This window comes from Rhinolophus sinicus, linkage group LG10 (genome assembly GCF_036562045.2).
Source record: "Rhinolophus sinicus isolate RSC01 linkage group LG10, ASM3656204v1, whole genome shotgun sequence".
Classification (NCBI taxonomy): Eukaryota; Metazoa; Chordata; class Mammalia; order Chiroptera; family Rhinolophidae; genus Rhinolophus; species Rhinolophus sinicus.
The window spans coordinates 95,637,711-95,664,109 of NC_133759.1; the positions used below are offsets into that span (position 1 = coordinate 95,637,711).

Consider the following 26,399-nt stretch of genomic DNA (forward strand, 5'->3'; position numbering starts at 1 on the left):
GCAAGGCGGCAACAATAGAAGCCACACTAATACAATCCAGGTAACACAATCCAGTTTCAAAAACACGGGCCGGGCTAATTACAGTGCTGCTGAGTCAAGTTTCTTATGCCATCGCAACCCACAGGAACAGGTCAAAATCAAATGTTATTCAAACCACAGTCATATCAACCTTCTATATCAGAGTCACGGCTTAAAACCAAACGAAGAACTTAAAAGCTTAACCCATTCACAAGCAAAAAAAAAAAAGTGTTTTCATTGCGGGTGGCAAGGTAAGGTTCTCGTCATCATCTAAACCAAAAGGAACCGTGTGGGAGGACAAAATGCTTATAGTTTCAAAGTTTGGGGGAATATTTGGGCTGGTCCTTTGATCAGAACACTTTCTTTTTAATGGATGAGTAAGAGAAACTTGCTTAAAATAACACGTGGTATTTTGAAGAGGTGTATTTAAATGAAACCAACAGCATAAAAAGTTATACTTATTTTTTTATCCTATTCATTTGAAGATGTATCTTCCATTGCAGAAAAAGAAATGACATGAAGGGTACACCTGCTCTCACAGATACACATGCTTTTCGAATTCTACAGGCAGCACACAACCTCACTACACAGTAAACACGCACATGTATTAACTTTGAATCAAGTATATTAATACTTATTTATCAAGCAAAATGTATGTTGTTAGTGAATATCAGTGAGATATTTAATTAAAATACCTGATTGAAATGTAAGCTTTATAAAGCTACTTGGCAACCAAATTGGGTTTAAGCCTGAAGAACCACATAAGTCAAAATCAACGATCAATGTTGTGACACAAATTATGATAAAGCCAACACTTTTCAGTTAACTGAAAAATGGGAAAGCAGCCCCAAAACGTTCGAATTGGAAAGACAGATAAGTGAGGGGTTTTTTGGTCAAAAATCAATATTACCAGACCCAAAAAGGGACTTTTGTTCGGCTGTAGATTTCCTCAATGGGGGATCAGTGAGTCTTATTTGCAGGCTCTTTTCCAGCTAGTGGAGGGTGCTGGCTCTTTTGCTAGCTGACAACTGACCGTATCTATAAACCTTCCAGGCAATTTAACTCTCAGTGAGTAACGTTATGTAACAAATGGTTTACCATACCTGTTTCCATACAACGAATTTCAATAATTAAAATGTAAAATGAATATTTGGAAGGCGATTTCACATCATAGCACACACACTGGCTTGAAATCGCACCGAACAACTAAAGCAGATTTATTGTTCTACAGTGATTTCCTTGGTCATGTCAGATTAGTAACATGGATCTGTTTAAAAACATGATAATTAAGACAAGCAGGATAAATTAATCAACTTACAATACAGGATGCGCTACAATCAAACCCAGGAAATAACAGTAGAAAATCTTGGTTCACAGATCTCTTTAAAACTGCTTTTATGCATAAATAAAACCTTAAAATGTAGATGGATTACATCCAACAGAACTACTGTAGCTAAAAGTGATAATGATTCAAACATTTTTCAAATAAAAGTTAAATATTTATAAGCACCCTACCACATTTCATAAATCACAAACTATTATTATTTTATTTCTGAAGCTTCCTGGCACAGCATGAGAACTGAGCCACAGAAAGTCAGGAAAGAAAAAAAAAAAAAAGATTCCTTTAGGAGCATGAATCAGACACAGAACCAGGGCAATCCAAGAAAACAGGCCTCCAAAAAACATTCCATATGGTTTTCCCAGGGATCGCAATCGCTCCGCGCGTCTTAAGTCATGACCAAACAGGCAAATTTCGGCCACATGCATTCCTAACCCTCGCCCATGAGCGACACAAGGCAGGTGTTTCATTATAATGAGGAATAAGAATCCAGTGAAAGTAGTGGTCCCTACCTGTCAATTATCACTGGATCTGAGGGAGTCTCATTTCGGTTGCCACAGCTTTTCTTGTCACAACAGCGGCTATGGAGCAAAAGCGAAAGGATTTAGTACAACCATTACAATGTAAAATCATCATTTAGGCAGACAGAAGGTTCAAATTGCTGGGTTGCAAATGCTAGAATTACCACAAAGCCATACCTGGCAATCAACGGATCCCTGGGACAGAACATTCTATGTGGGTCACCTATGGGTTAATGGCCAGGCTTAACCTCTCCCTGCACAAAGAAGGAGGGAGGGAGAGGGAATCTCTGGGAGCCGGCTGACAGCCCTGAGATGGGGTCTCCCCATCACTGCCCGCGGTATTGGAAGAGTTCACTGTGAAATGCATTATTATTATATCTACCCAATGAGAATATTCAGGGTTGTGGGTGGCTCAAACGTTCTTCCCTCTAGATCACGCTAATTGTGGAATGCGTCAATAATGAGGTATGAGTGATTTCTCCCCCTCCAGTCATTTTGTATTAAATGGATTCCTTTCTCTTCTCCTTTCTTTTTTACGGGAGATACTTCCTTCAACCGTAGGCTTTTCAAAATCCGAAAGCTATAATTGTTTGTTTTTGAACCATCTTCATGAGAATAAAAGTACAACACAATAATTAAGATAAACAAGAGATCAACATGTCCTCTGACTTGTGTGCCCTGCGTTGGCTATCATTTAAGTTTTCCAGAAGTACTATGGACAATTGATCGAAAGGCTTAGCACAGCCCTGACAGGGGATGTTCTTTATTAGGTCAGAGAAAAAGCAGCCATGGCAAGAAAATCACCCACCCCAGCTGTGAGCCTAAGATGTCAGTATTTTTTTAACTAAGATGCTTCTAAAAGGAGAAAAATTATGGTTTTTGAAAATTACCCATGGTCAAGGATAGTTTTCACCTGATACTTGTTTGTGAAAAAAACATGGCGACTGGGGCACACTATAAAAGCACTTATTTGATCAGTCGAGGAGGTGAGGAAGCTATCCAAGGGTTATACATTACCAAACACCACAAATTACACAGGCACTTTTCTCCCTCTTTCTTACACAGGCACACATGCGTATGTGTGTACATATACACACACACACACACACACACACACACACACACTCAACTTAGTGAATCATAGAACCTAAATTTAGAGAGCTGCCAGAGAGAACCAAACATTGAACTTCATTTTCAGGACCCAGAAATACACTGCTGCATAGGGAGTCTTCCACTAAAGCTGGGAAGTCTCTTTCCTGGCTGTAACTATATGCCTGAGAAGAGAATCAGCTTCCAAATTTGGGGCTAATTCTGCTTTGTCTTTCCTGTCTTCAGAAAGCAATACTAAGAGCTGTGTCTCCTTTGTCAAAGCCCCAGCTAAACCAGCACACCGCCTTCTAACCTTTGCCTTTCTGAGTCAGAGGGGATGATTTCCTCCAGTTCTGAGTTCTGCTATACTAGTGCTCTGTGAGTAGAAAGCCCCAAGTCTCCCAAATAGGTAAGAGGCACGTGAAGGAACAAGGGAAGGAGAAGTACAGTAGTTGGAATGCATGCCAAAAAATCATTTCAAAACTCAGCTCCATCCTCCCTGAGATCTGGTCCTCTGCGCCTCCATTCCAAGGGGCAGAAGAGCATGGTGGTTAAGAATACTGGCTCTGGGACCAGAAAGAGCTACCTGTGGCAACCTGAGCAAGGTCCTCCCTCTCACAGTCTTAGGTTCCTCACTTGTAAAAGGGAGCAATTGCACTACCCACCTCTAAGTGAGGGGGTGCAGATTCAATGCAATAAGGGCATGAAGCAGGCTCCAGGACTGGGCCGATTAAGTGCAGGGTTGGTGCCATTATCACTCCCTGCTCCTTCCTCCTCCAGCCTCCTCCTCTAATTCTAGCAAGGCTGCCCTGTGCTCTGCAGAGACAGCATGTGGCCAACAGCAGCCCAAGACTCCCTTTACCCAGGGAAAAAAAAAAAAACAATCAATGGGAAGGCCTGTTTCTCCTTTATGTTTCCTATTTTATTCCTTTCTTTTTCAAAACAGCAAGTGGGCAATGCAAGTCCCCAGTGGCCACACCCTCACCAAGGTCCTGCCAGGACTAAATGCCCTCCAGGGAGGGACTCTTGCAATTTGCATGATGATAATTGTGGACTAGAACCTACAGCTCCAGCTTCTCTGCTTCTGTCCCTCCCCACTGCCACCACCCTTCTCCAAGTCACTTTCATTTCCCTTGGACTCCTACAGTGGCCTCCCACCTGGGCTCACTGCCTCCACTCGGTACTCCCTGCAACAGCCAGAGTGATCTTTTCAAAATGTCAATGGGACCGTGTCACTTCACTGCCCAAGACCTTTTAATGCCTTCCCACAGCACTTAGAATAAATCTAAGGCATGACATGATGCCAGACCACCTCCCAATCTCCTGTCACTGTCCTCCAACTTGCCAAGCTCCAGTCTCACTGGCCAATTTCAATCTCTCTGATGTAGCACACTCAGTGTGGCCTCAGGCCGAGGCCCAGCCCAGCCTCCCTCTTGCTCTGCTCCTCCTTGGACCCCTGACCTGCTCCCCCTTCAGACCTCAGTCTCTAGCCTCTTTCCTCGGAGATGTTGGCCCTGACACCTGCCCTTAATCAAAATTAGGTTTCTCTTGGTTTTTCCTTTCAGGGCACTTAACACAACGCAAATTATATTCTTACATATATATTTGTGTATTTTTTTTGTTGCTATCTTCTCCTTCATCAATCCGTATGCTTCATAAAGGAAGAAACTATCAAGTTTATTTACCTAAGGAGTAGCATAAGGCCTGGAATAGAGCAGAGAAGTTCAAATATTGATTGATTGATTGATTGATTGATTGATTGACTGACTGACTCATGAATGAATGTAATGTATTGGGGGGGGGCAATACAATCCAAGAAAATACAAAGGTAACAGATGAAGAAAGCCAAGCTGACCCTCTGGGCAGGCACTGCTGATGGAAGGAAGGTTCATTCCCACCCCACCCCATATACCAAACCACCTCCCCCAAGCAAGTGCCACACTAAGCCAGAGATCTGTCCTTTGACTTAAACACTGTCCTCATCTCCTTAAAATAGAAATGCCTTTGAAAAAAGCCAGATGAATTGAAGAATAGCATAAATGAGGACCACCCCTCAGTACTGTGCCCCCGGGGACCTAGGGGAACAGCCACATGCAAAGAACAGAAGTGTAGAAGGAAGGATAGAACAGGAATAAAATGGAGGGATGAAAGAGAGAGAAAAAAGAATCAAGGGGCTGGAGGTCACGTAACATTTATTTTAAAAATGGGCAAAGTATGATGAAAAACAGCCCACAGGTTCCTACTTCTCAGGTGACGTCCCTGCATTACACAGCCATCATTCCCAAAATGTTATTCTTGGGCTTTGCTGTGCACCTGGGGTAGCAACAAAACAGTATCTACAGCTGAGCCTACTTTTAAAAATACATAATATATATATGTGTGTATATGTGTGTGTATATGCACACACACATATATGAGACATATGTATGTATATGTGTATACCTATCAATAGTATATACATGTACATATGAAATTCTGTGCATTAGAAAGAATGAAGGTGAGTTTTTAGGCACTATCATTATATTGTGCATTATATTATATTGTGAATTGACAAAACCAAGTTGCAGGACAGTATGTTTGGTATGATCCTATTTCTGGGAGAAAAAGGTGGAAGAGAGAGGTAAGGGAGGGAGGGAGTGAAAGAGAATTTGTCACAAGCATGGTTCACCCCCTCCTTTCACTCAAATCTCCGCACAAAGTCACTGCCTTAGACAGGCTTTCCCTGACTAGCCCAGAGCTCTCAACCCCCTTATCCTGCTCCGACTTTCTTCCCAGCGCTCGCCACATTATATTTTATATTTACTCGTCTTCTTCCTTATTGTCTGTCTCTCACACTAGAATATAAACCCCACAAGGACAGGGATCTTAGACTTTTTTATTCACCCTTAAATCTCCAGCAACTAGAACAGAGCCTGACACACTAAGACCTCATACAATATTTCTGGAACAAATGAATAGAAACTTCAAAACTGTAACCTCTAGGAGTGGAATTAGAAGTGGGGAAGAATGGAGGGTATCTATCTTATTTACATACACCTGTAGTTTTCTGCTTTGTATTGCATTATTACTTTCCTATTAAAATACTAAAACTTAACTGTCACTAGGGAAGGAAGATCTTCCCTTAGACTGAGCTGACATCCACCCCCTGTGGCCTCCTAGTTCTGACCTCAGTACCAAGCAAAGACCTGTCCTTCCCATGACAGCCTTTCCTGCCCAAGAGCCCTCGCTGCTCTAAGCTGAACTGCCCCTCATTTCTTCCGCTAAACTCAGAAGGACCAAAAAAGGTGGGCTCCAACCTCTACCATACACAAAATAGGCATTAACCAAGGACAGGCTGAAAAAGAGAACAGGTTCACGTAACGTTTAACACAGAAGAGGGCTCAGGATGAAACGATATAGCACATGGGACAACAGATGCAAAAGCACTTCAAAGGAAAAGTTACCGGGTAAGGAAAGAATGCACAGTGATGATTATGTGCCCTCATTCCTGTGGGACTAATGTATCTTCATCCACTCAGAACGGTGTTTTTTAGGCTCCTACTAGGTGTGTCAGGCACTGTACCAGGCCCACACCTGGTATTCGTTTCCAAAAGCATCTATAGAGCCCTTGGAGTTTCCTAATGTGCTTTGTCACAAAGCAGGACTCCCACTATTTCACATCCTTTCTCCACCTGCAAGCCAAGTGGCAGGAGAGCAATGTGACCCGTCACAAGAGTGGGTACCCAGAGTGTTGTACATACACTGTAGACTCAAAACAGTGGCCCTTTCCCCAGTAGGCTCGTGCACATCCCGGAGAATTCTGCACACCCAGGGAAAAGCCAACTTATGAGTCTCTTCCTTAGGCTAACACAGGTGGTGTATCGCCAGTGAGCTGACACACAGCTCCGGTCACACATAAATCAGGGCAAGAAGCAGCTCGATGTGTCCTAGTCGTGGGACCTGCCAATCCTCATTTTAGCGACAATGGAATTTCTTCTTCTAAGTAGAGGCTCTCTCAACTGGAGAAAACCATCATATACATCTCTAAGCTTTACAGTAAAAATCAAAATACAGTGGTACCTCAGTTTTCGAACATCTCCACTGACAAACATTTTGGTTTATGAATGCCATAAACCCGAAAGTAAATGCTTCAGTTTTCGAACACAACTCAGAAGTCAAACATGCCACACGGCTTCCACTGAGAGCAAGATCCTGAGGCCTCGCTGTCGGCTGTTTTTGAACATTTCACAACTCGTGGATTATGTTCGAAAACCGAGGTACCACTGTATCTTACCTATTGAGCCAATGGGTCTGGAGAATGAGATATAGGAATTATCTGTATAGTCTGATTAATCATTGTAAGAATAAGTTCATTTTGTCTTGAGTTTACACATATTGTCAAGTTTTCTCATTCTCTTAAAAAAAAAAAAAGAAGAAGAAGAAAAAGGAAGCTTCCTCCTTCTTTTTTCCTGAAACACTCTCCCTTTATTTCAATGCTCTATATGATCAAGGCTCTTTTCCCTGATTCTCAAACACACCCTCCTTCCTTGGTAAATGTGATTATTCCCCAAGAACGTATCCAAGGGCCCTTCTCTTTCTATTCTCCCATCTTTGTCGATCCCTTGAAAGACCACAGCTTCAACTCTCACCTTTGGGAAGTAAAGTGGTTTATCTGAAGTAGATTAGCTTTCACCCTGACGCTTCCCAGCTCCAGGCCACAGGTCCCCCCGGCTGTAGACCTCTCCACAGAGAAATCCTGCCTGGACCACCAACAAATGGGCCCATCCACTTCTTCGTGTGCCTCTCTCACCTTCCTCCCCATTCCTGTGGCTATTATCCACCACAAGTATGTCCTCCCTTCTCCGAACGGCCTCAGTCCTTTGCTTACCTGTCATCACAGCCAACCCTTCCTACAACGCAGTCGAGTTACCTGCCTACAGGTCTCCCCTCCCAGACTAACCCGCAAACTCTCCTACTGCAGAACCCAGTCCTTTTTGGCTCCGCCAACACAGTAGGTGCTAAAAGAATGAATGCAAACATCCTTCACACCATCGCCAGAGTAAACAAAGTACATTAAAACGTACTTAGTAGACACTTCCTTTCAGTGCTCTCTTATCAATCTTTCACTCTGAGCAACTGCATGCCAGGCACCTGGCTAGACACTGTGGATAACGCTGCTCCTGCTACTACTATTAATAATAACAATAGACATTCAACACTTACTGTGCCTCAGGCACCATGATCCAAATTTACGGGGATTAGAGCATTTCATCTTAACCCCCACCTATAAGAAACAATATTTCCCCCTATTTCACACACAGACAACTGAGGCACGGAGGAAAACTGAGTACCTTCCCTGCCTACAAGGAACTCTTAGTCCAACCAAAAATGACAGGCCGTGGACACAGTTACAATGTGTGGAGTGCTCTGAAGGAAAAGCACAGGACATAATCAGAATGCCTAAAAGGGGACGAAACTCAGGACGAGGGTCTGGGATGCTGTCCTGAAGAAACCCTGCTGAAGTGGGAATTGGACAAAATCAGAATAAGCCAGCAAAAGAGGAAGCAAGAAGAGGCCAGATCGAGGGAGAGGCTACCCGTGAGAGCTAACTCAGACCCCCACAAAAAGCCAGGCACTAATAATGGGACTAGCGTGCTCCCCTCAACAGAGCACTTATCCACCCTGCGCACTGGAAAGAGGAAATCTGCTTCAGCCTGCCTGGGAGGTCGGGACCTGGGTTCACCTACCAAGCATAGTACCTATTTTCCATTTCCATTTAAACACAGGATGTTCAGATGCACTTATAATCAAATCCCTTATGGACTCTATCTTTAAAAAAAAAAAAAAAAACCTTAATGGGGCCATATTATTCTAAGAACTTAACCACCAGGTATTAGCAAAATGTAATGATAGATTCCAATTTACCAAAACATGCAGAAATTCTCCCAGAATTCCACAGAAAGAGCTCTATGCCATCAAGTCAAAGAGGTTTTGTCTCAAAGAGTGGCAATAATTATGATGCAATGGCAGCAAGTCGTTTAGCAAGCTCATGCCATGGGGTTACTCTCAGAAAGGGACCAAATGGATTTCTTCAATTTGCAACCACATGAGACACAACTTCCTGGGGTTTTTCTTTCTTTCTTGTTTTTTCCCTTTTTCTTTTACCTTTCCCTGCCACAAAACAGAATCATCCCAAACCCTTTCCTGTCGATGTAAATTCTCTGTGTCTCATTTACCATTGCTCCAATGTACTATAAACATACAGCTTTTGTGACATAAACGCAAAGTTTTATTGTGCCGTTAGCCTTGACAGAAAGCACTGCAGAAAGTTGTTTAGGAATTAAATATCTAAAACATGCTATTTTAAAATCCAGAGCCCTCACTATTTCATGTCTGCAATGAAGAAATTTCATCTTGGGGAGAGCAAGCTGTCTTTCACACCATATGGCTAATGGTGGTGCATAGCAATTAGCCAGGCTGATTAATGGTGAACAGACTCTAATTTTATGCTTATAATTGAGCCTGCATTTGCACCCCTGGTGCAAATTCAGCACATCCCAACTTCCACTTACAACAGGCAAGAAATCAAGAGAAATAGGATGGTGTGGAAAGTGAGATTTTTTTTTTCCTAAAGCCCCCTAAAGAGCATCAGATTTGCAATTTAAAAGAGTGTTAGCCACACAATAGATGACAGGTTTGTGTAATAGGGTCATGGCGGCCTAGTAAACAAACAGTACCCCTTCCACATCCATAGGCAGCCAGCAAAATCATAATCTGTAACAGTAACAGGATGACATTTTGAATATGGCTTTTCCCTCTCAGCCATGCAATACAAACATCATCATTTGCCTTCAGTGGCTTGAGGATTTTATTTTTGCTATTTTTATGTTTCTGAAAAATAGAAAGAGCATCAGCAGTAAAGCACACCAACCAGCATAATAAAGTACTTTCTCGACCAATGAATTTTAAGAACAAGAAAAATATAAACTGCATTAATAGAGGGTAGGCTTGTGTGTGAAAGGCACAATATATCTTTAAGTATTTCAAGAATAGAATTATTCCTAGCATCGTCCAAAAATGTACAGATATGAGATGCAAATCTATGATATATAGACATTAGTTGGCCTATTGGTTGAGATCCATCTTCCTGTCTGTCTCCTATTTCGCCAGAATCACATGTATTAGAACACTGAAAATTCATTCCAATGACATGCTAATTGTGGGAAGCTGAAATAGAGATACGTACAGTCTAAAAAACAGTAGTACAAAGGAGGTTATTTTTAATGCTTTTCAAGATGATTTTACTCATTTAATTCTGAAAAGTATGACTCAGCTTTAATCGTACAATTGCTATAGACAGTATAGCACTAATTTTTGCCTAATAACATCTTCTAAGAAATCCATAGCCATATTTTTGGGGTTTGCTACTGCTTTAAAGTTAGAGAAAAGCAACCTGTTGTTGTTGTTTTTTGAATAATTAACAAATTTTAAAATCACTGAAGCAAAACTTGTGAAACTCCTGTGTATTTTAAAATAATACATTAGAAGTATGTTTTTTAAAAAAAGAAATTTAAAAGAAAGGAAATCTTTAGATATATACACAATTATAAAGAAGTAGTTAATATTTGGGATTTCACTAAGAAAACACATTAGGCCTTCCTATTTTATTTCCACTTACAGTGTTTTAAGACTGAGTTCCCCACTAGTCCATGAACAACAAATAAAGCCCACCCATGCTGAAGTGGCAGCTGAAGCCCTAACCGGATTGGTCAGTAAGAGTCAGGAGCCAAGCAAGCTTTGTGCCAGGGAGAGCCTGCATGGCTAACAAAGCAATTAGGAGCCTTTCTCCGATGCATAGTGGCATTTTCATGCTTTATCCAATTACTCAGAATATATTGGGAGCAAAGTGCCAGTGTTATTTTATGTAGAATAAGAATCCTAAACTGCAAAGTTAAAAGGGTGTTCTCTGGCCTAGTCTCTCACATGTGGAAGGACTGGCTGAGGCTATGGATGTGAATTTGGTCCATTTGCCTGTTTTCAAATGTAGTTTCCAACTAACATCAGGCAAAAAAAAAAAAAAAAAAGACACTCACTTGGGGATGGCATGCATCTTTATACCTTTTGGGGGTTCATCTTTGATACCCTTCTAAAAGATCACTAACCCTGAGAAATATTAGCTACACTGGCAGTTATATACTAAGGTTAACTAAGATTTAAAGATCAGAGTCAAGGGGGGAAAAAAGAAAACCCACATTCCATTTAAGGAGAAATGATGCCTAGGTATGGACAGTCACATTTTTAAGTGGGAGAATTAAAAAGGGGAACCATCGCTTTCAAATCTTATCCAAACAGAGGCTTCTGCGGACATCAGTAGAACTCTTACTCATTTTACTAGCGACGCAGTTGAGCGCATATATTAACACTAAAAGGGTAATATTGTATTTTATTCGATTGAAAGGAAGAAGGGGAGGGCACTGCTTTGTGCCCATTAACAGTGTGGTATCAAAATGGAAATGTATGTCTTACAGGATGAAATCTAATAAATAATTGAGAACCACTCTGATGCCTGACAATTTAGTACCAAATACTCAACATCTCACAGTTCTTTTTAAATAGTCTCATAGAAGCAGGATCAATGTGGACCCCCAAGCAGACCTGAGTTCACCTAGCTTTGAGATAACCAATTCATCTTCTCTTTGCTAATTAAAGGGAGAGAACAAGGTATTGCTTACCTGCACATGATCTCATGTGTGAGCAAGACTCGGCACATTTCTGGGTTCTTGTCTTGGCCTTCATACACTATGGCCTGTAAACAAAGGCACGATTTGAGCTAAGAATGGAACCAAGAAGCAGAGAACAAACTATCACCACTGAGTTCTTGACCACTTCACCACGAGTGAGAGCCCATTAGCTTTCAGGAGGCAAAGGCCTCACTGGGCTCCTTGTTTCAAGACCCGTTGTTAAGGGTCAGTCCAAATGGAGTGGAAGGGGATATGTTCCTCTCTGGCCTGTCAACCACCATATTACGACCCACATCTTTGCATGAGTGGATGAGACGGTTGTCTGTCATCAGGACAACCACAATTCTCCCCTCAATTCAGAATAAAAGCAACCTAATCAAAGAAGAGGGGGAAATCCAGCAGGTTTAGCAGACTGAGACACGACTGATGTGAAATATAGAAAAGTACATGGATTTGTATGTTTTTGCCACTTCATTTTACTAGTTCCAGCCCCAACATGTCGTGTTCTGGAGGTGAGTAGTAGAAAACAAGTGGAGTTATAGTTCATGAGTCCATTCACTGTCTTCTTTGAGATGATTCATCAGTCAGGGAAAATCCTTCTTCCCCCATAACAGGCTGAAAACATATGCTCTCAAGGGGTACACCCAACCCCACAAGTAATGCTCACCGCATATGTGTGGGCTAAAGCCATAGAGTTCTCTCCCTAAACTAAGAAGAATTACACCTGACTCTCAAAATCTGGAGTCCCAAACCACCTCACTAGCCAAGATGTTTTTGTCTGTTTTTTGGAATGTGTGTACAAACATTTTAGGGAGTTTCCCTGGGACCTCAGCTTCCTGGAAGCTCTATATGTTAGTACCTGGGCCACAGAAAAACTCACAGCCACCAGTAGAGTAATTCTCTGTCCGCATTGGGATACATTTTAACAAACTTAACACTGTATTGCCACATAATACTAATATAACACAGCTTCCAATTGTTAATAAATTACTTTCACACATTCACATAACCCTCAATTGCTTGGTGATAAAACTACTTAAATTAACCAGACTATCCTTATTTAGTACATGCAGATGCTACAGTAACTAACTTGTAGTTGGCTCTAATGGGCTTTATTTATGAACCTGGGCCTTTCAGAACCTGTAAATTATGGGGAAAGCTTAAGACACAGTGAGTGAAGACCCTTGGAGTAGGCTCTGGTTGAGATATCCAGCTCTATGACAAAACAAAAATCGCAACAAATTTTTAAAAATGACAAAAAGTACCTGCATAAAAAGAAAACATTTCCCTACCTTTGGCCCATCAAAATCATTTTTTATGGTTAGCCTATCATAACTCTGTATTTTTCTTAAGGTTTTACTTTTGACATAATGTTAGACTCACAGAAAAGTTACAAGAATATGTAAGAATTCCAAGATACTCTTTACCCACACTCCTCAAATGCTTACATTTTACTAAATTTGCTTTATTCTTTTCTCTCTAGTTTTTTCCTAAATCATATATTAGTAAATTGCAGACATACCCTCAATACTTCAGCATGTATTTCCTTAAAACAAGGAATTCTCTTCTATAACCACAGTACAATTATCTGAATTAGAAAATGAACATTGATACAATGCAATAATCTAATCTACAGACCTTCCTGAGATTCACCAATTACCCAATAAAGTCCTAATAGTAAAACATAAAAAGTAAAAATAAAATCCAATACCAATCCTTGCATTCAATTGTCATGTCTTCTTCGGTACGGAAGACTCCTGAGTCTTGGCATTTCATGACATTGACATTGTTGAAGAATACAGGCCAGGTCTTTTGTAGAACAGCCTCATTTTGGATTTGTCTGATGTTTCCTCAGACTTAGACTAAAGTTAGACAATTCAGCGCCAGAATACCACAGATGTGGCCCTGAGTCCTTAGTGCACCAAATCACACCATGAACTAATTCCACTACCAGCAGTAAACTCTGACCATTTGGTTAAGGTGATACCTGCTATCCAGCACAAATCATCAGCCAGATTTCCACAATGTCAAGTTACTACTTCACCTTATGTAATTCATAACTATCTTCTGGGGAGATAATCTAGATTATGTTAATATTACATTATCCCTCAAATTTTCATCTCCTAGCTATGACATGCATTGATGATTCTTTCCTGCATTTCTTTTTTTGTGGGTTTTGTTTTTTTGAGGGTTTTGTTTTTTATTATATAGCAAAGAGTCCAGATGTAGGTAGTTGTTGGAAGTGGTTATGGGATGTCATAGATGAAGTCTTTGATTTTCTTGGCGTTCTGGGGTTGCCTTGGATTACAAGATGGCTGATCAACCCAGAGCGTTGGAAAATTACAGCTGTCGCCTTGATCAGTCCTTTTCTAAGGAGTCTTCCACAAAGCCCTGCCCTACAACTTCTGCTTCTTTCCTGTATTCTTAAAAGATCTTTTCAAATACCCAAGAAGTTGCTTTACTCAAGAAGATGCATTAAGTACATCGAAAACATTTTGAAAAGCAAAAATTACATCTGCCTGCTTTCTTTACTGCAATCACTGCGGAAAAAAATCAAAGAAACACTGTAAATAACTGATTAGAACTCACACATGGTGCTGAAAAAAAAACCTAACCACTCATTTCTGTGAAATCCTATTATCACTACATGTTTCGTATGTTCTCTTAATACCCCTGACAACCTCTGTTCCAACTTTAGTTTTTTGTCATGCAAAACTAACGCAAGTAACTTGGTAAATAAATTCACAGGTATTGGTGGGGTTTTCCCTCCAGTGCGGAAAAAAAAAAGTTTGGTTCTTTTTGGGACGAGAGAGTATCAGTTATTTCAGGCCATCTCATTTTGATTATCTCTAGGTGAGAGATATTGTTTTTACTAAGGCTGCTGGTTCCATTGAAATCAGTGTGCCCATGATAATATTCAATTAATGGTATGTTGCAATGCAAAAATGCACGTGACTGCCCCAGTGGATGACCCATGGACTCCAGGAACCCCGTGATTTTATCTTTGGTGACTGAACATCATTTGCTGAAGGCAGAGGCCTCCGTAATATATCTCTCTATCAAACGCCAAACTGTCACTCTCTTTCTGGCAGCAGTCAAAATGGAGAATCTTTCTCTAAATCAAGCATAGAAAAATGAACGCATGAGTTTGGATTTGCTGAGAAATAGTTAAGAACTCTAAAAAATGGAAGCATGAAGTTTCTGCTGTCCCTTTTCGTTGGGGCCTCAACAGAACAATATTTTTCAGCACCTAAACACAGAGAAAGAAGTGCTTGCTGCTTCTGTGACTTCTGAAACAAAAGCAAGTAAAACAGGGAGTCTGCCCGCTCTCCTATTGAGTAGAACTAAAATTCTGTGAACAGAGTAAATGAGAACCTCAGTGTAACACATTAGCTAGAGAGTGCAACTCAAAGACAGATTTACCTCCATCTCGCCAAAAGCAGCTTTTGTTACTGAAAAGTCTTGTTAAAACACACAGACACAATATCATAGAAAAGGTATGGGCCAAGAAATCAACAGTCTGATGAGATCCAATACAGGGAAATATGATAAACTAATTTTGACGAACATCTCTAATGCGAAGTATCAACAATAAGACAGGCTTTTAAAAAAAATACCAAGTTCTCCCTCCAGCTTATACACACAACTTATAGCTACACATCAACTCTCCACCATGTATATTTAGTACACAGATCAAGACTGGTTCACAGTTCAGCAAACCCAGACTTTAAGCCTAAAAGGAAAGGGACCCTCTAACACCAACTTAGGGAGAAGTTCCTGTTTTTCTTCCAATTTAAATACGTGCCCCTGTGGGGTGTGAGTAATGCTCATTGAGGCTAGATCAGCTGGGAAATCACAGAAGCATATAAACAGCATTGACTATTTTAAGTGAAACCATTTTAATAGACAGCTGGTTTAGGGCCCGAACAATGGAACACCAAGGAGAAGGCTTATTTTCATCCTCCATAGTAAATCATGCGTCTGCTCCTTGTGAGGAAGGTAGGCTGCTGTGAGAGCCACAAAGACAACAGTGGTTTAAATAAATCAATGTGTTTATCAGGAGTAAGGATGGGAGGCCTGTTATAGAGATGGGTGAGAGTGGGAAAGAGCACATAGAAGATATATTATTTAAACAAGTAAACTGATGGCAAAGCAAGTTGAGGTTTTAACCGACAAAACAAAAACTACAATATCAAGCAGAAAACAATGTTTACCATTATACTGCCAATGGCAAATAAATGCTTTAAGGTGGCAGCAATGCTTGTTCAGGAAGAAAAGCAAAAGAATAAACAGTCCTAACTTCATCTCAACTTTAACAACCTGGTGAAATTGATAAACAAGTTGTCAAAACTTAACATATTTGAAGCAGATTTATTTTTCTGATATGCTAGCTTCCCTTTTCTTAAGATCCTCCTCTATTAAGTGGAAAGAAAATATGAAATGATGTGGAATACTCTATTAACTTTCAGAGTGAATGAGGTTTTTCTCCCCAAAATAATGTTTTATAATTAACAAAAAACAAGAAGGAAAAATAGGAATGGGTAAACTTTCATATCCTTACTCAACAGTGCCAGAAGGTTTACTGGGAAAGGATAAAATGCCATCAATTTCAAATGCCCAATTATAAATTAACCTATGACATGTTTGAAAAGAAATCAATCAATAGTGAAAATCTGCCTTGGTTGCCACTGTTTTAGAAGGCATCTTGTGAAGTGCTGGTCATCCCTGCTTTTCTAAAATATCACTGGGTTTTAAAAGTTAATTGAACCTTACTGTGGACAGAGACCACACAGTAAAATGAAAAGCACACAGTGAACATATACCAGTATCACACTTCAATAGGATGCCAAAGGAAATACAGAGAATTAAGCATGGCTTTCTTTGTTTACTTTTCTAACAATTTTAACTCTTTTTGTTCCATGCCGAAGTAAAGAGGGTGAGGAGAATATTTTGACTTTGGTTCATTAAAATCCAAAACGGTTTTAGAAACAAAATGTTTTCATTATTTTGTTTGTTTGTTTACACCCAAAAGACAGGAGACTTGTCATCATTAGTTTAGAAAGAAAAAAAGAACGAGAAAGAAATAAAGGTAGGTAGGTTATCTATAACTAACAAAAATTCCTAATTTTCTATTTAAACCAAAAGAGTAACCTTGAAAATATGTTACTCTTTTATCCACATACAAAATAAAAGACCAAACCTAATCGGTCACCTTAAAAAATAAGTCCATGAACGTACTAAGTATCTCCTTTAACCAGAAGTGAAGTGTCCTCTAAGTACAGGCTGTCAAGGAGCATTTGGTAGCAAGTTACAAAGAATTTAAATTAATCAAAAAATGATATGAACACCTATAATTTCAACGTACTGTGATACGAATCATTACATTCCACCACCAAGTTCCACTGCTCCTCATTAAAAACAAACAAACAAACAAAAAAACCAGGGCTGACTAATGCGGTCCTAGAAATTTCTAGAAGGTGAAGGAGCCCTAGTTAAAATTAACCTGTGCCAAAGAAAACACTACAAATCTGACATTTCATAAACAATTGTGTCAAACAGCAATCCAACATTAATAGCGGGATAAAATAAAAATTAGTTTCCTTCAATTAGAAGCCTGGCTACTGGTGAACAAATTACAAAGATGTAATTTCAGCTCAGCAGCTAAGCAAGCCGTTTTCAGAACTGAATTAGGAAAGTTGCAAAGGAATGATATCATATTCAGTATGCTGTTCAGTTACATCACAGCCCTGAATAAAAAGAGAATGTGTACCAAAAGCAGTTTGCTTTAGAATGCATCTTTTATGTCTCAAAGAAATAAAATCCCTTATATTATTCAAATGCCAAGATAAAAACTGAATCATTCTAACAACCCCATATTGTATTTCTTTTCCTAGCAGTACTAAAAGATATTTCACCCATATGGTAACTACATTTCCATCTATACTAGTAGATACAACTGGCTTTGTCAACCCAATGGAATAATAATAATAATAATAATGATAATAATAATAAATCAGCTAATTTATTAAGCACTTAATGTGTGCCTGTCACTATTCTAAACACTTTACATGTATGAGTTCATATAATTCTCCTAACAGAGCTTCGAGGTAGGTGCTACCATTATTTCCATTAGTTTGATTCCAAATGCTCACATATTTTAATTACTCAGTAAGACCAAATCACTCTTGCTCAACAACTACATAAACAATTCACCAAAATCCAAACACTCCTTCATGACTCTCAGTAATAATATAAGTACAGACACAAGAACAGTCTATCGATGTAGTCATACAAGTTCGATAAATGCATCACCACTAATATGTTCGTTTTTAATGCTGTTCAAACATTCACATGGAAACAGCTCTAGCGTAAATATCCCCGAACAAATGGCTGTATATTATCCAGGAGGGAGCAGTTGGACCGCCAGACTGGGGAAGTACTAGGCCATCTGGCTCCGGCAATCTCTCCAAAACCATCAGCTTTGTTTTCACCCCCAGACTCCAAACAACACATTTTCCACTGTGATGAGTTTACATTTTCCCAAACACAGGTCCTGATCATGCATAAAAATTCCAAACTTCTTCATTCCTCTATGTGCAAGGAAATTTAAATCACCTGCATTTTTGACATGTTACCAAAGGACAGAGAAAGCTGCTGAAATATGGCTCTTGACTACAATCTTGCCCTATCCTTTTTTGTTTGTTTCCCCAAATATATGAAAGAACCTCTCTGCTGGCCTAGTGAATTCCTCTGGAACTTATTGATATACTAAAAATGTGTTTATCTACCAATGAAGAACCATGAACTGAAAGGGTTGTTAATCAAATCTGTGTAGCTGTGGCAGGATATAATGAAACAATCAATAGGAAAAAATGCACTTGCATCAATAACTTCAAGTACCGGGAACATCAAAACAAATATACAAAGAGTAGCTGGGAAGAGAAATATGACAGCATTTCTGATTATTGTACTTTGGACCCCCACTGTGCTGGGACATCATCTACCTTCAAATCCATATATATAAGGATTATGTGGGTGTTATTTTCTCCTTTCCAAAAAAAAAAAAAAGAAAAACGCTTTTGTTTGGGGGCAGGGAGTGTTTTGTTTTTGATAACTTTATGGAATTTGGTACTCTTTCTTTGAATTATTAAAGTGTCGCTTTTTTTCAAGCAAGATGTTAGGAGGGAAAATAAGTGAAAGGCTTTTTTTTAACTATTCAAGATAAATAACTCAGTGAAGCAATCATAGAACATAATCATATTTCAAATACTACATGAAAATCTGAAATGAGGCACATTAAACCTCAGACCTTCCCACAGGGTTCATTTGAGCCTCTGCAGTAGATACTGTTTCTGGATGCAACAGCCATAAACTTCTGGATCCTACAGGCCTTTTTGCATGCTCACTAATGGAATACCAAAAACAGCAATGATACAAAAACAACCTATTTTTAGTGCAGCTAAACTTGGTTTTGAACAACCCTTCCCAAAAGCAAGCCTCTTATTTTCTACTTGGTGGACGAATTTTTAAAATATCATTATATCCTTTGTGTTTCATAAGAGAGGCATAGGAAGAAGGGGGGCTCAGATCCTTACACATTCACTTGTAATGAAGCTTTAGCTTTCCTGGTAGAGTCCAAAATTAAGAGTCGTTACCTAATATAGTGTAATGAGACACTTTGAAAAGGTGTGAAATACTGTGTCATACCAATACAACTTGGTTGATTGAGTACATTTCTGTTTGATCTCAGTGATTCTAACTCCACCCAAGATCAGGAACATTCTATGAATCTATAGAGTACACAGCTTGTTTGGGATTTTGCTTGCCAAAGATTCCCTTTGAGTTTTAACCCCAACTCGTGAGTCAAAGATATGACATCACACACATAAAACTGCATCTCTGATCTGAACAGTGTTACGATAAACAAGCAGCTAAGAGAAGACACTTGAACTGTGGCTAGATAGTCCCTCCGAAACTTATGATGTTATTAGAACTCATCACATCACTGAAATTATTCCAGTCTGCATTCTAAATATCAAAATCCTGAGTCTCTCTGTTAGAATTTCACAAGGGAAAACAACATAACCGTTTAATCAGTCAGCTTATATCAAGCCTTAATTTGGTTTGAAGGGGTCACGGCATATTTAACTAATATCAAACATTTAAGAAATTTTTAATCAGACTTGGTAATTATCATAGAATAATTTCCAGCTAAATGAGAATCTATTGTTTTACTCATCGAGGCTAAAATATAACAATTACGTCACGGCGAAGGAAAGTTATGCTTCTTCAAACTGATGTGCTTTTTTGAAAACTATTGTATTAACTGTGTACACAAGAAGCTAACCTACTTCCCAAACTCTTACAGCACAGAATCAACGAACAAGCAACGGGATAATGGCAAGGATTGCCTTTCAAAGTGAAAGCTACAGAGAAGGCACTAGACAATTATTATAAAAGCAAACAGGTATGCCTCAAAAAGAAGCCCTTTCTCTTGAAATTTTTAGACTAAATTCAGAGAATTATTTAAACCTTCTCTCAGGTCACTCCCCACCAAAATATACAATTGCATACATTTATAATTTTAACTTCCAGATGTCACATTATGGCAAATGACTTTCTCATACTTGCTATTATTAAAAATAAACTATATCTTGCTCTAATTCCCCCCCACACACAGCGGGTAAAATTTATACCAAGTGGTCAAAGAATGCCTTAAGCTATAGTTTTTCTTAAACTCTATGACCTTGTTAGTAAAATGACATTTGATGTATTGCTTTATAAAAATCAAGATGATTCTCCCACCACATGAGAGTGTGTAAAGTAGCCTTCATTTCATAATGGGAAAATCAATTCTGGTGGCATTTTTTGTTTAAGGGGTCTAAAATAAAGTTTTGAGAGAAGTTAATCACTTCAAACATGTCCTAATTTTGTGCTCCTTACAACTCTTCCTTCCATAGCGCTGCCTATAATTTAAAGTTTAAGTGGCCAATGTTACACAGGCAGACAGGCCTTACATCCTGGTTTTGGGGGATTTCTTTATCTTTTAAAAAGTAAATTCCAATAAATACATATGCCATATGTAGTAGAGTTCATACCTTCCCCTCCCCTTCCATCTTTTCTTTCCTTTGATGAGAATGGCAGGAAAGGATATCCAGGATATCAAAGACAATTTTTTAAAAACAAAACTGCACTTAAGGCAGTTTTGTTTTGATATCATAAAAAAGAATGTTACTGAAATCAGGCTTTTATGTTTCTGCTTGGCAGGGAAAAAAATTAACAAAATACAAGGTGTGCAAATGAAAGGGAATTATCCTATGTACTAATTAAAACCAGTAAAACAAACAAACAAAAAAAGACCACGACTAAAAGTATAACTTTGGATTTACTCTGACCAATCAACTAAGAAATAAACAAATCTTCAAGAAAGTCAAATATTTTAGGCAAATACTTGAAATAGATTTCAACAGGTAGTTATTATTTTAAAAAACACACATCATACCCTCATGTTTTCTACTTGGTTCACAATAAAATATGAGAGTAATAATCAAAATTAGCTGTTATTAAATTCATTCTTGCTGATGGATTTTAAAACTCCCAGTAGCTGACTGGTGTGCATTTAGTACAACATATTCAAGCCATGACTTACCTAAAAACAAATTTTAAATATGCATACATACCCTAATTTGAAACCTTCCAAACCAGTATCTATGAAAGAAGATCATCTCCCTGATTTTAAAGGGAATATTTTAAAATCCCAATCAGGCAAATTAGTTTTAACCCTCTTGCTAAAATGGTTGTTGATACAAAGTGAATAACTTTTCTCCTTGTTCTGATTTCTTTCCCCCACCCAATAAATCTGTCCTTTTTCTGTAACTATGTCCTCCAACTACCTAACCAACTATTTAATTCCAAAACTAAACTTTTCCCTAAAATTTAAAAGAGAAAAAAAAGCTCCTATGCCTCATTAAAACGTCAGGCCTCTTTTCTGACTGGGCTCATAATTGTATCTTTTAAACCACACATAACTCAACCTTAATGTATACTGCTTGACTCCTGCGTGTTGGGGAGCTTAAGAAAATGCCGTCTATATACCTTTAAGACCACAAGCTCACTCATGCTGCCTGGCATCTAGCCAAACTTGGAGGCAAAAGCAGGAAGATTTTTGCAAAATATCCTCTAACAATTGTCGTTCCCTCTCCCAACACTACCACCACCACCACCACCTCCTTTTTTAAAATCTGTGAAGTGGATCGTCTGGCTCTCAGTCCATCTCACCATTCCTGGGAAAGCTGCTTTTGCCCCCACCCACTCCCTCTACCCTCGGCCTCCCAGGGGAGGCCCAGGTGGTTTGGGTTTCACAAGTTGGGCCCACTCTGCACCAAAGTCCCTGCGCACCTTTTGCACCCCCTGAGCCTCCCTGGCCGGGTCAAAGTAAGTTCAGCCCATATTCTCCCTACTCAGCACCCCATAGTCTTAATTCACAAGGTCTGAGTTTCTCTTAGAAGAGAGGAGCCATCGAGCCATCTTCCCCACGCGGCGGGCGCCAGCGCACGTGTGGGCACTTGGATGGCCGCTCTGGGAGCGCGGCCGGTGGTCCGCCCTGGTGTTGAGAGTTCGAGTCCCAGCCCTCTCGCTATGGAGCAGTCAGCTTCTGGACACAACTGAATTTCACAGCCCAAGAGTCACCCCTGCGGCGCGAAATTAAGAAACTTACTTGTTTTGTCATGGAGTCAATGAGGCGCACGTAGAAATCCTGCTCCGTCCTTATCCCTGGGGAAGCGGGGGAGGGGATAAGGAAACGAAGGAGAATTAAGTGAGAGAGAATCTGCAGGGGACAAACAAAGAATGGGGCTCCAAGGCTCATGGAACTCCAATTGTCCCAGAGAAGCAAAGCCAGGAACCCCCTTCCCCAGTGTCCAGAAAGGGCCTCTGGCCTGGCCTCAGCGCTCCTGCGAGCCGGCCCCCCGGGCATCGCAGCGGGGAGTGGGGCGGGACCCCCACCTGGCTGCGCTACCTTCCCGCGCAGGAGCCCCTCTGTGCGCTCTGCGGGAGCCACCAAGGCCAGGATCGCTCAAGCACCCTGAGCCCAAGGGACTTGGGGCCTGGAGTCTGAGCTAAGCCGAGGAAACCGGCCTTAGAAAGGGTTGGGAGGGGAAAAAGCGGCCTAACGAGGGCCGGGGAGCCACACCTGGCCCCAGGTGCGCGCAGGCCCAACATGGCCGGCCTCGGGCCACTCGGGGCCTCCTCAGGTGAAACCTTCTGAGGCGAAACTCGGGTGAGGCCGGTTTAGCCCGAGGATGGTGGCCGACTGAGTTCTGCTGGGGCTCTTGTCCCGCACGTCCCCTGCCCTCACCCGGAGCCCAGGGACCGGCGCGGACCCGACGTGAGCCTCACCATTACTGTAGAGAAGCTGGAGCCGGTAGTGAATCCCGTTATTGGTCTTTTCGCTGTTGGCTTCCTAGGTTGCATCAGGACGCAAAGGCACAAGAGACGCAGGAGAGAGGTCGGCGTAAGCCAGTGGACCGACTTCGAGGCCACTTTCCCCACCCGGGCCCCCGGCCGGGGAGCCGGACAGGCTGGAGCGCAGCAGAGATTGCGGCCAACCGTGATCCCTCTGCCGCACCCCCGACCCGACCCTTACTGCTCCCTCTTCCCGTTCGGAAAATTACGTGGGGCGCGCACAGGCGATCCCCTTCCCCTAGGGACTCGGGCCTGGGCCAGCAGAGGCAGGAGCCGCGCGTGGTCGCGCGATCGAGGACGGGTTCATCCCCGGCTCCCTTGACTCTGGAGGGCGAAGGCGGGCTCGCCTCTCTCCAACTCTGGGGGCTCCGCGCGAACTTTTTTGGAGCAGAACCTCATGGATGAGGATCCCGGGTTCGCCCAGGACGGGACGTGGCTTGGGGGACCCCGCGCAGGAATGTGTTATGGATGCTTTGCACTGGCGGAGTAGCTCGCCTCCCGAAGCGCCTGGGCCTGCTCCCAGCCCGGGGGCGAAGGGCAGCGGCGCTGCGCCCACTTACTTTTTCCTTCTCCACGAACCCCACAAAGGCTGTCCTCTCGATCTCCACGGGCTGGCCCTGTCTGTCGTAGAGGGCCAGGACGAAGTGGAAGAAGTTGGATTTCCGCAGATTGGAAGGCGGCTGCTTCTCAAAGTGAGCCCGGGCCAGACCCACCCCGCTGCGACCAAAGACGCACAGTTAGACGGCTAAGCGGGACCCCGATCCGCGACCCCCGTCACCCCTTAGCACTCGCCTCCTCTGCCCCCCAAACGCCCCGTGGGCGCCCTACACACCCATTCAGGCGCCCCGGGCCCACCCGACCAGGGAACTTGCGTATTCTCGCGTGTCCTGTCCTCCCAACGGAGCACAGGGCGCGCCCCCAGAACTCTCAGAAGCTCTGTGAAAGTTTTGTTTGGTTTTGCGCAGGAGGTAAAACGCTGTAAGCATTTACTCCAACCTGACGCGCGCTGCGTGGGGAGGAAGAAAAGTGGCGGTGGAGAAGGTGAACCCGCGGAACAGAGCGGGTCGTTTACAACTTGGAGGGAGGGGGCATGGGAATTGGTTCCCGCCAACCCCTTCAATCTCCAGTCTTAGCTCCTTGGGCAGGTGAGAAGGGATGGGGAACATGGTCAGCTTCTCGCTGCAGCAGCCATCCTCCAGGAAACCTCAAGCGCCCCTGCCAGCCGGGGGTGCCCGGCCTCGGGAAGCCACATGTCCCCCCAAAATAAAATATCTGGAGAAAGAGGATCTAAAGGTGGAACTCAGAACTGTCGGGTGGTCGCTGTGGGAAAGGGAACTGGGACTGTTTTTAAAAGATTTGTCCTGACAAAGTTTTGCTGTTCAGCAGAAATCCTCACGCGTTCCAGAAATCCTATGGGTGAGGATTGCCGGCTGAGCGCGCCGGCCGTGGTGCTAGAGACTGAGACGCCAAGGGAGCAAGGAGGCCACTGACAGCCCGACCTGCCCAACACAGGGCGCACTCACACACACACACACACACACACACACACACACACACACTTTCACTTCCAGCCCAGTTACCCGGCTCACTCTCACTACCTACTACCACCCCCATCCTTACACACAGTGGGGATGAAAACAGTGTTAGGGACACTTGTCCGCTGCCTGGAGAAAATGAGGATGATGTAATTAGTCACCTTCGTTCTTCCCCTTCCGCCCTCTCTGGGTTTGATAGGGCCTGGGGCGTCAGATCTCCCACTCCCCCAAGCCCAGCTAACGGCCTTAAAAAAAAAAAAAAAAAAAAAAAAGGCCATTTCTCACTGAGGACCAGAAGTCCCCGGAAAGAGTGCGGAGGGTGCCCAGGGAAGTTCCCACAAGTCAATCTCCAAAAGCAGTGCGTCCAGGCCACAGTCTGGCATCCCCGGAGCTGAGTGGGAGAGCAGCTAGCACGGGCCATGGTGGCAGAGGGTAGGAAAGACTTTTAGGAGATGTCAGACTTAAAGTTGGGAGTTGCTGCTCTCAGGGGTTGACCAAGAAAAACTGAAAGCTAGACAGGGAGGGAGGGAGAACCAGATAGAAATAAGAGAAGATTCTGTGGCAAAATGGAGAAAGAAAAGGAGGGAAGGGAAGGAGGGAGAGGAGAGAGGAGGGAGGAGTGAAGAAAGGAAGGGAGGAAAGAAGGAAGAGAGGGAAAGAGGGAAAGGAAAAGAGAAAAGGAAAGGATGTAAAGAAGGAAGAAAGGGGGAAGGAAAAAGGGAAGAAAGAGAGGGAGGGAGGAAAGGAAGGAGAACAAAGTTTAAAAAGGAGGGAAGAAAGGAAAGAAGAAAAAAGGAAGGAGGAAGGCAAGGAAGAATGAAGGAAAGGAAAGAAGGAGAAAGGAAAGAGAGAAGAAAGAAGGGAAGAGAAAAAGAGAAAGAAAGAAAGACGAAAAGGAAAGAAGAAAAAAAACAGCCGGCCAGAAAAGAAAGAGCAGTCATAAAAATACAGATAGCCAACATCATGCTGGTGAGACGCCTCTCGCCTCTTCTGGCTTAAAACAAAATGAAAACAGCCACAGACAAGGCAGGGGAAAGTGCGGGTAAAGCGTGGACTCCTCGCAGGGAGCTCCCGGCTCTCCCGGCGCAAGCAACCAAGGCAGCACGGCCGGGGAACGCGGAGCCTCGGAGGCCAGCAGAGCCGAGCGGCGAACGCGCGAGCGCGGGCAGGCCCGGCGGCAGCGGCCGCCGCCACCGACTCTCGGCTCCTTTGCTCGCGGCTCGCCTCCCCGATCGCGGTCCCCGAGCGGTACCCACCTCTGCGCCGCCGTGTTGGCGTCCAGCACCCCGGCGCCCTGCATCCACGTCCGCACCGCGTTCATGCCGCTGCCCAGCGGCTCTTCCTTCATGCTGCTTCCACTCCGTTGGATGCTTTCCTGAATCCCAAACATGAAAACAACCTTTTCTTGTGGAAAATCTCCTCCCCCTTGAAAATATTAAAAAAAAAAAAAAAAAAAAAAAGGAAAGAAAAACGCCAGCCAGAGATTTTTTTTTTTTTTGAGACGATGAACTCGCTCTAGAAGATCAAGGCGGGCTGGAAAGCAAAATTTTAAAAAATGTAAACCGTCGCTCAAAACTGAGCGATAACCCAGAAAAAAAGGAGAGAAAAAAAGGGAAAATCCAACGAAAAGACCAAAATTAAAAAAAAAAAAATTGAGATGTATGCTTGGCTGTTGGGGGTTGTTTGGTCGGTTAATTTTGGTTTGGGTGCTTTT

The 26,399-nt window shown here is 42.2% G+C and overlaps 1 protein-coding gene across 8 annotated transcripts in view; it reads right to left on the bottom strand.

Annotated features, from left to right (window-relative positions):
- EBF1 (EBF transcription factor 1) overlaps positions 1–26,399 on the bottom strand; it is a 377,481-nt gene extending 351,082 nt beyond the window's left edge. For 3 of the 8 annotated variants that reach the window (XM_019740489.2, XM_019740473.2, XM_019740464.2), the window contains exons 1-6: positions 25,942–26,398; positions 23,711–23,867; positions 23,085–23,148; positions 22,405–22,460; positions 11,679–11,752; positions 1,870–1,938 (exon numbers count right to left, since the gene is read on the bottom strand). In XM_019740489.2, the coding sequence (XP_019596048.1) occupies positions 1,870–1,938; positions 11,679–11,752; positions 22,405–22,460; positions 23,085–23,148; positions 23,711–23,867; positions 25,942–26,075 (554 nt within the window). In that variant the 5' untranslated portion in view covers positions 26,076–26,398. Of the gene's footprint in view, positions 1–1,869; positions 1,939–11,678; positions 11,753–22,404; positions 22,461–23,084; positions 23,149–23,710; positions 23,868–25,941 lie in introns of all 8 variants that reach the window. The other 5 variants (XM_019740527.2, XM_019740518.2, XM_019740498.2 and 2 more) reach the window with 3 other exon arrangements.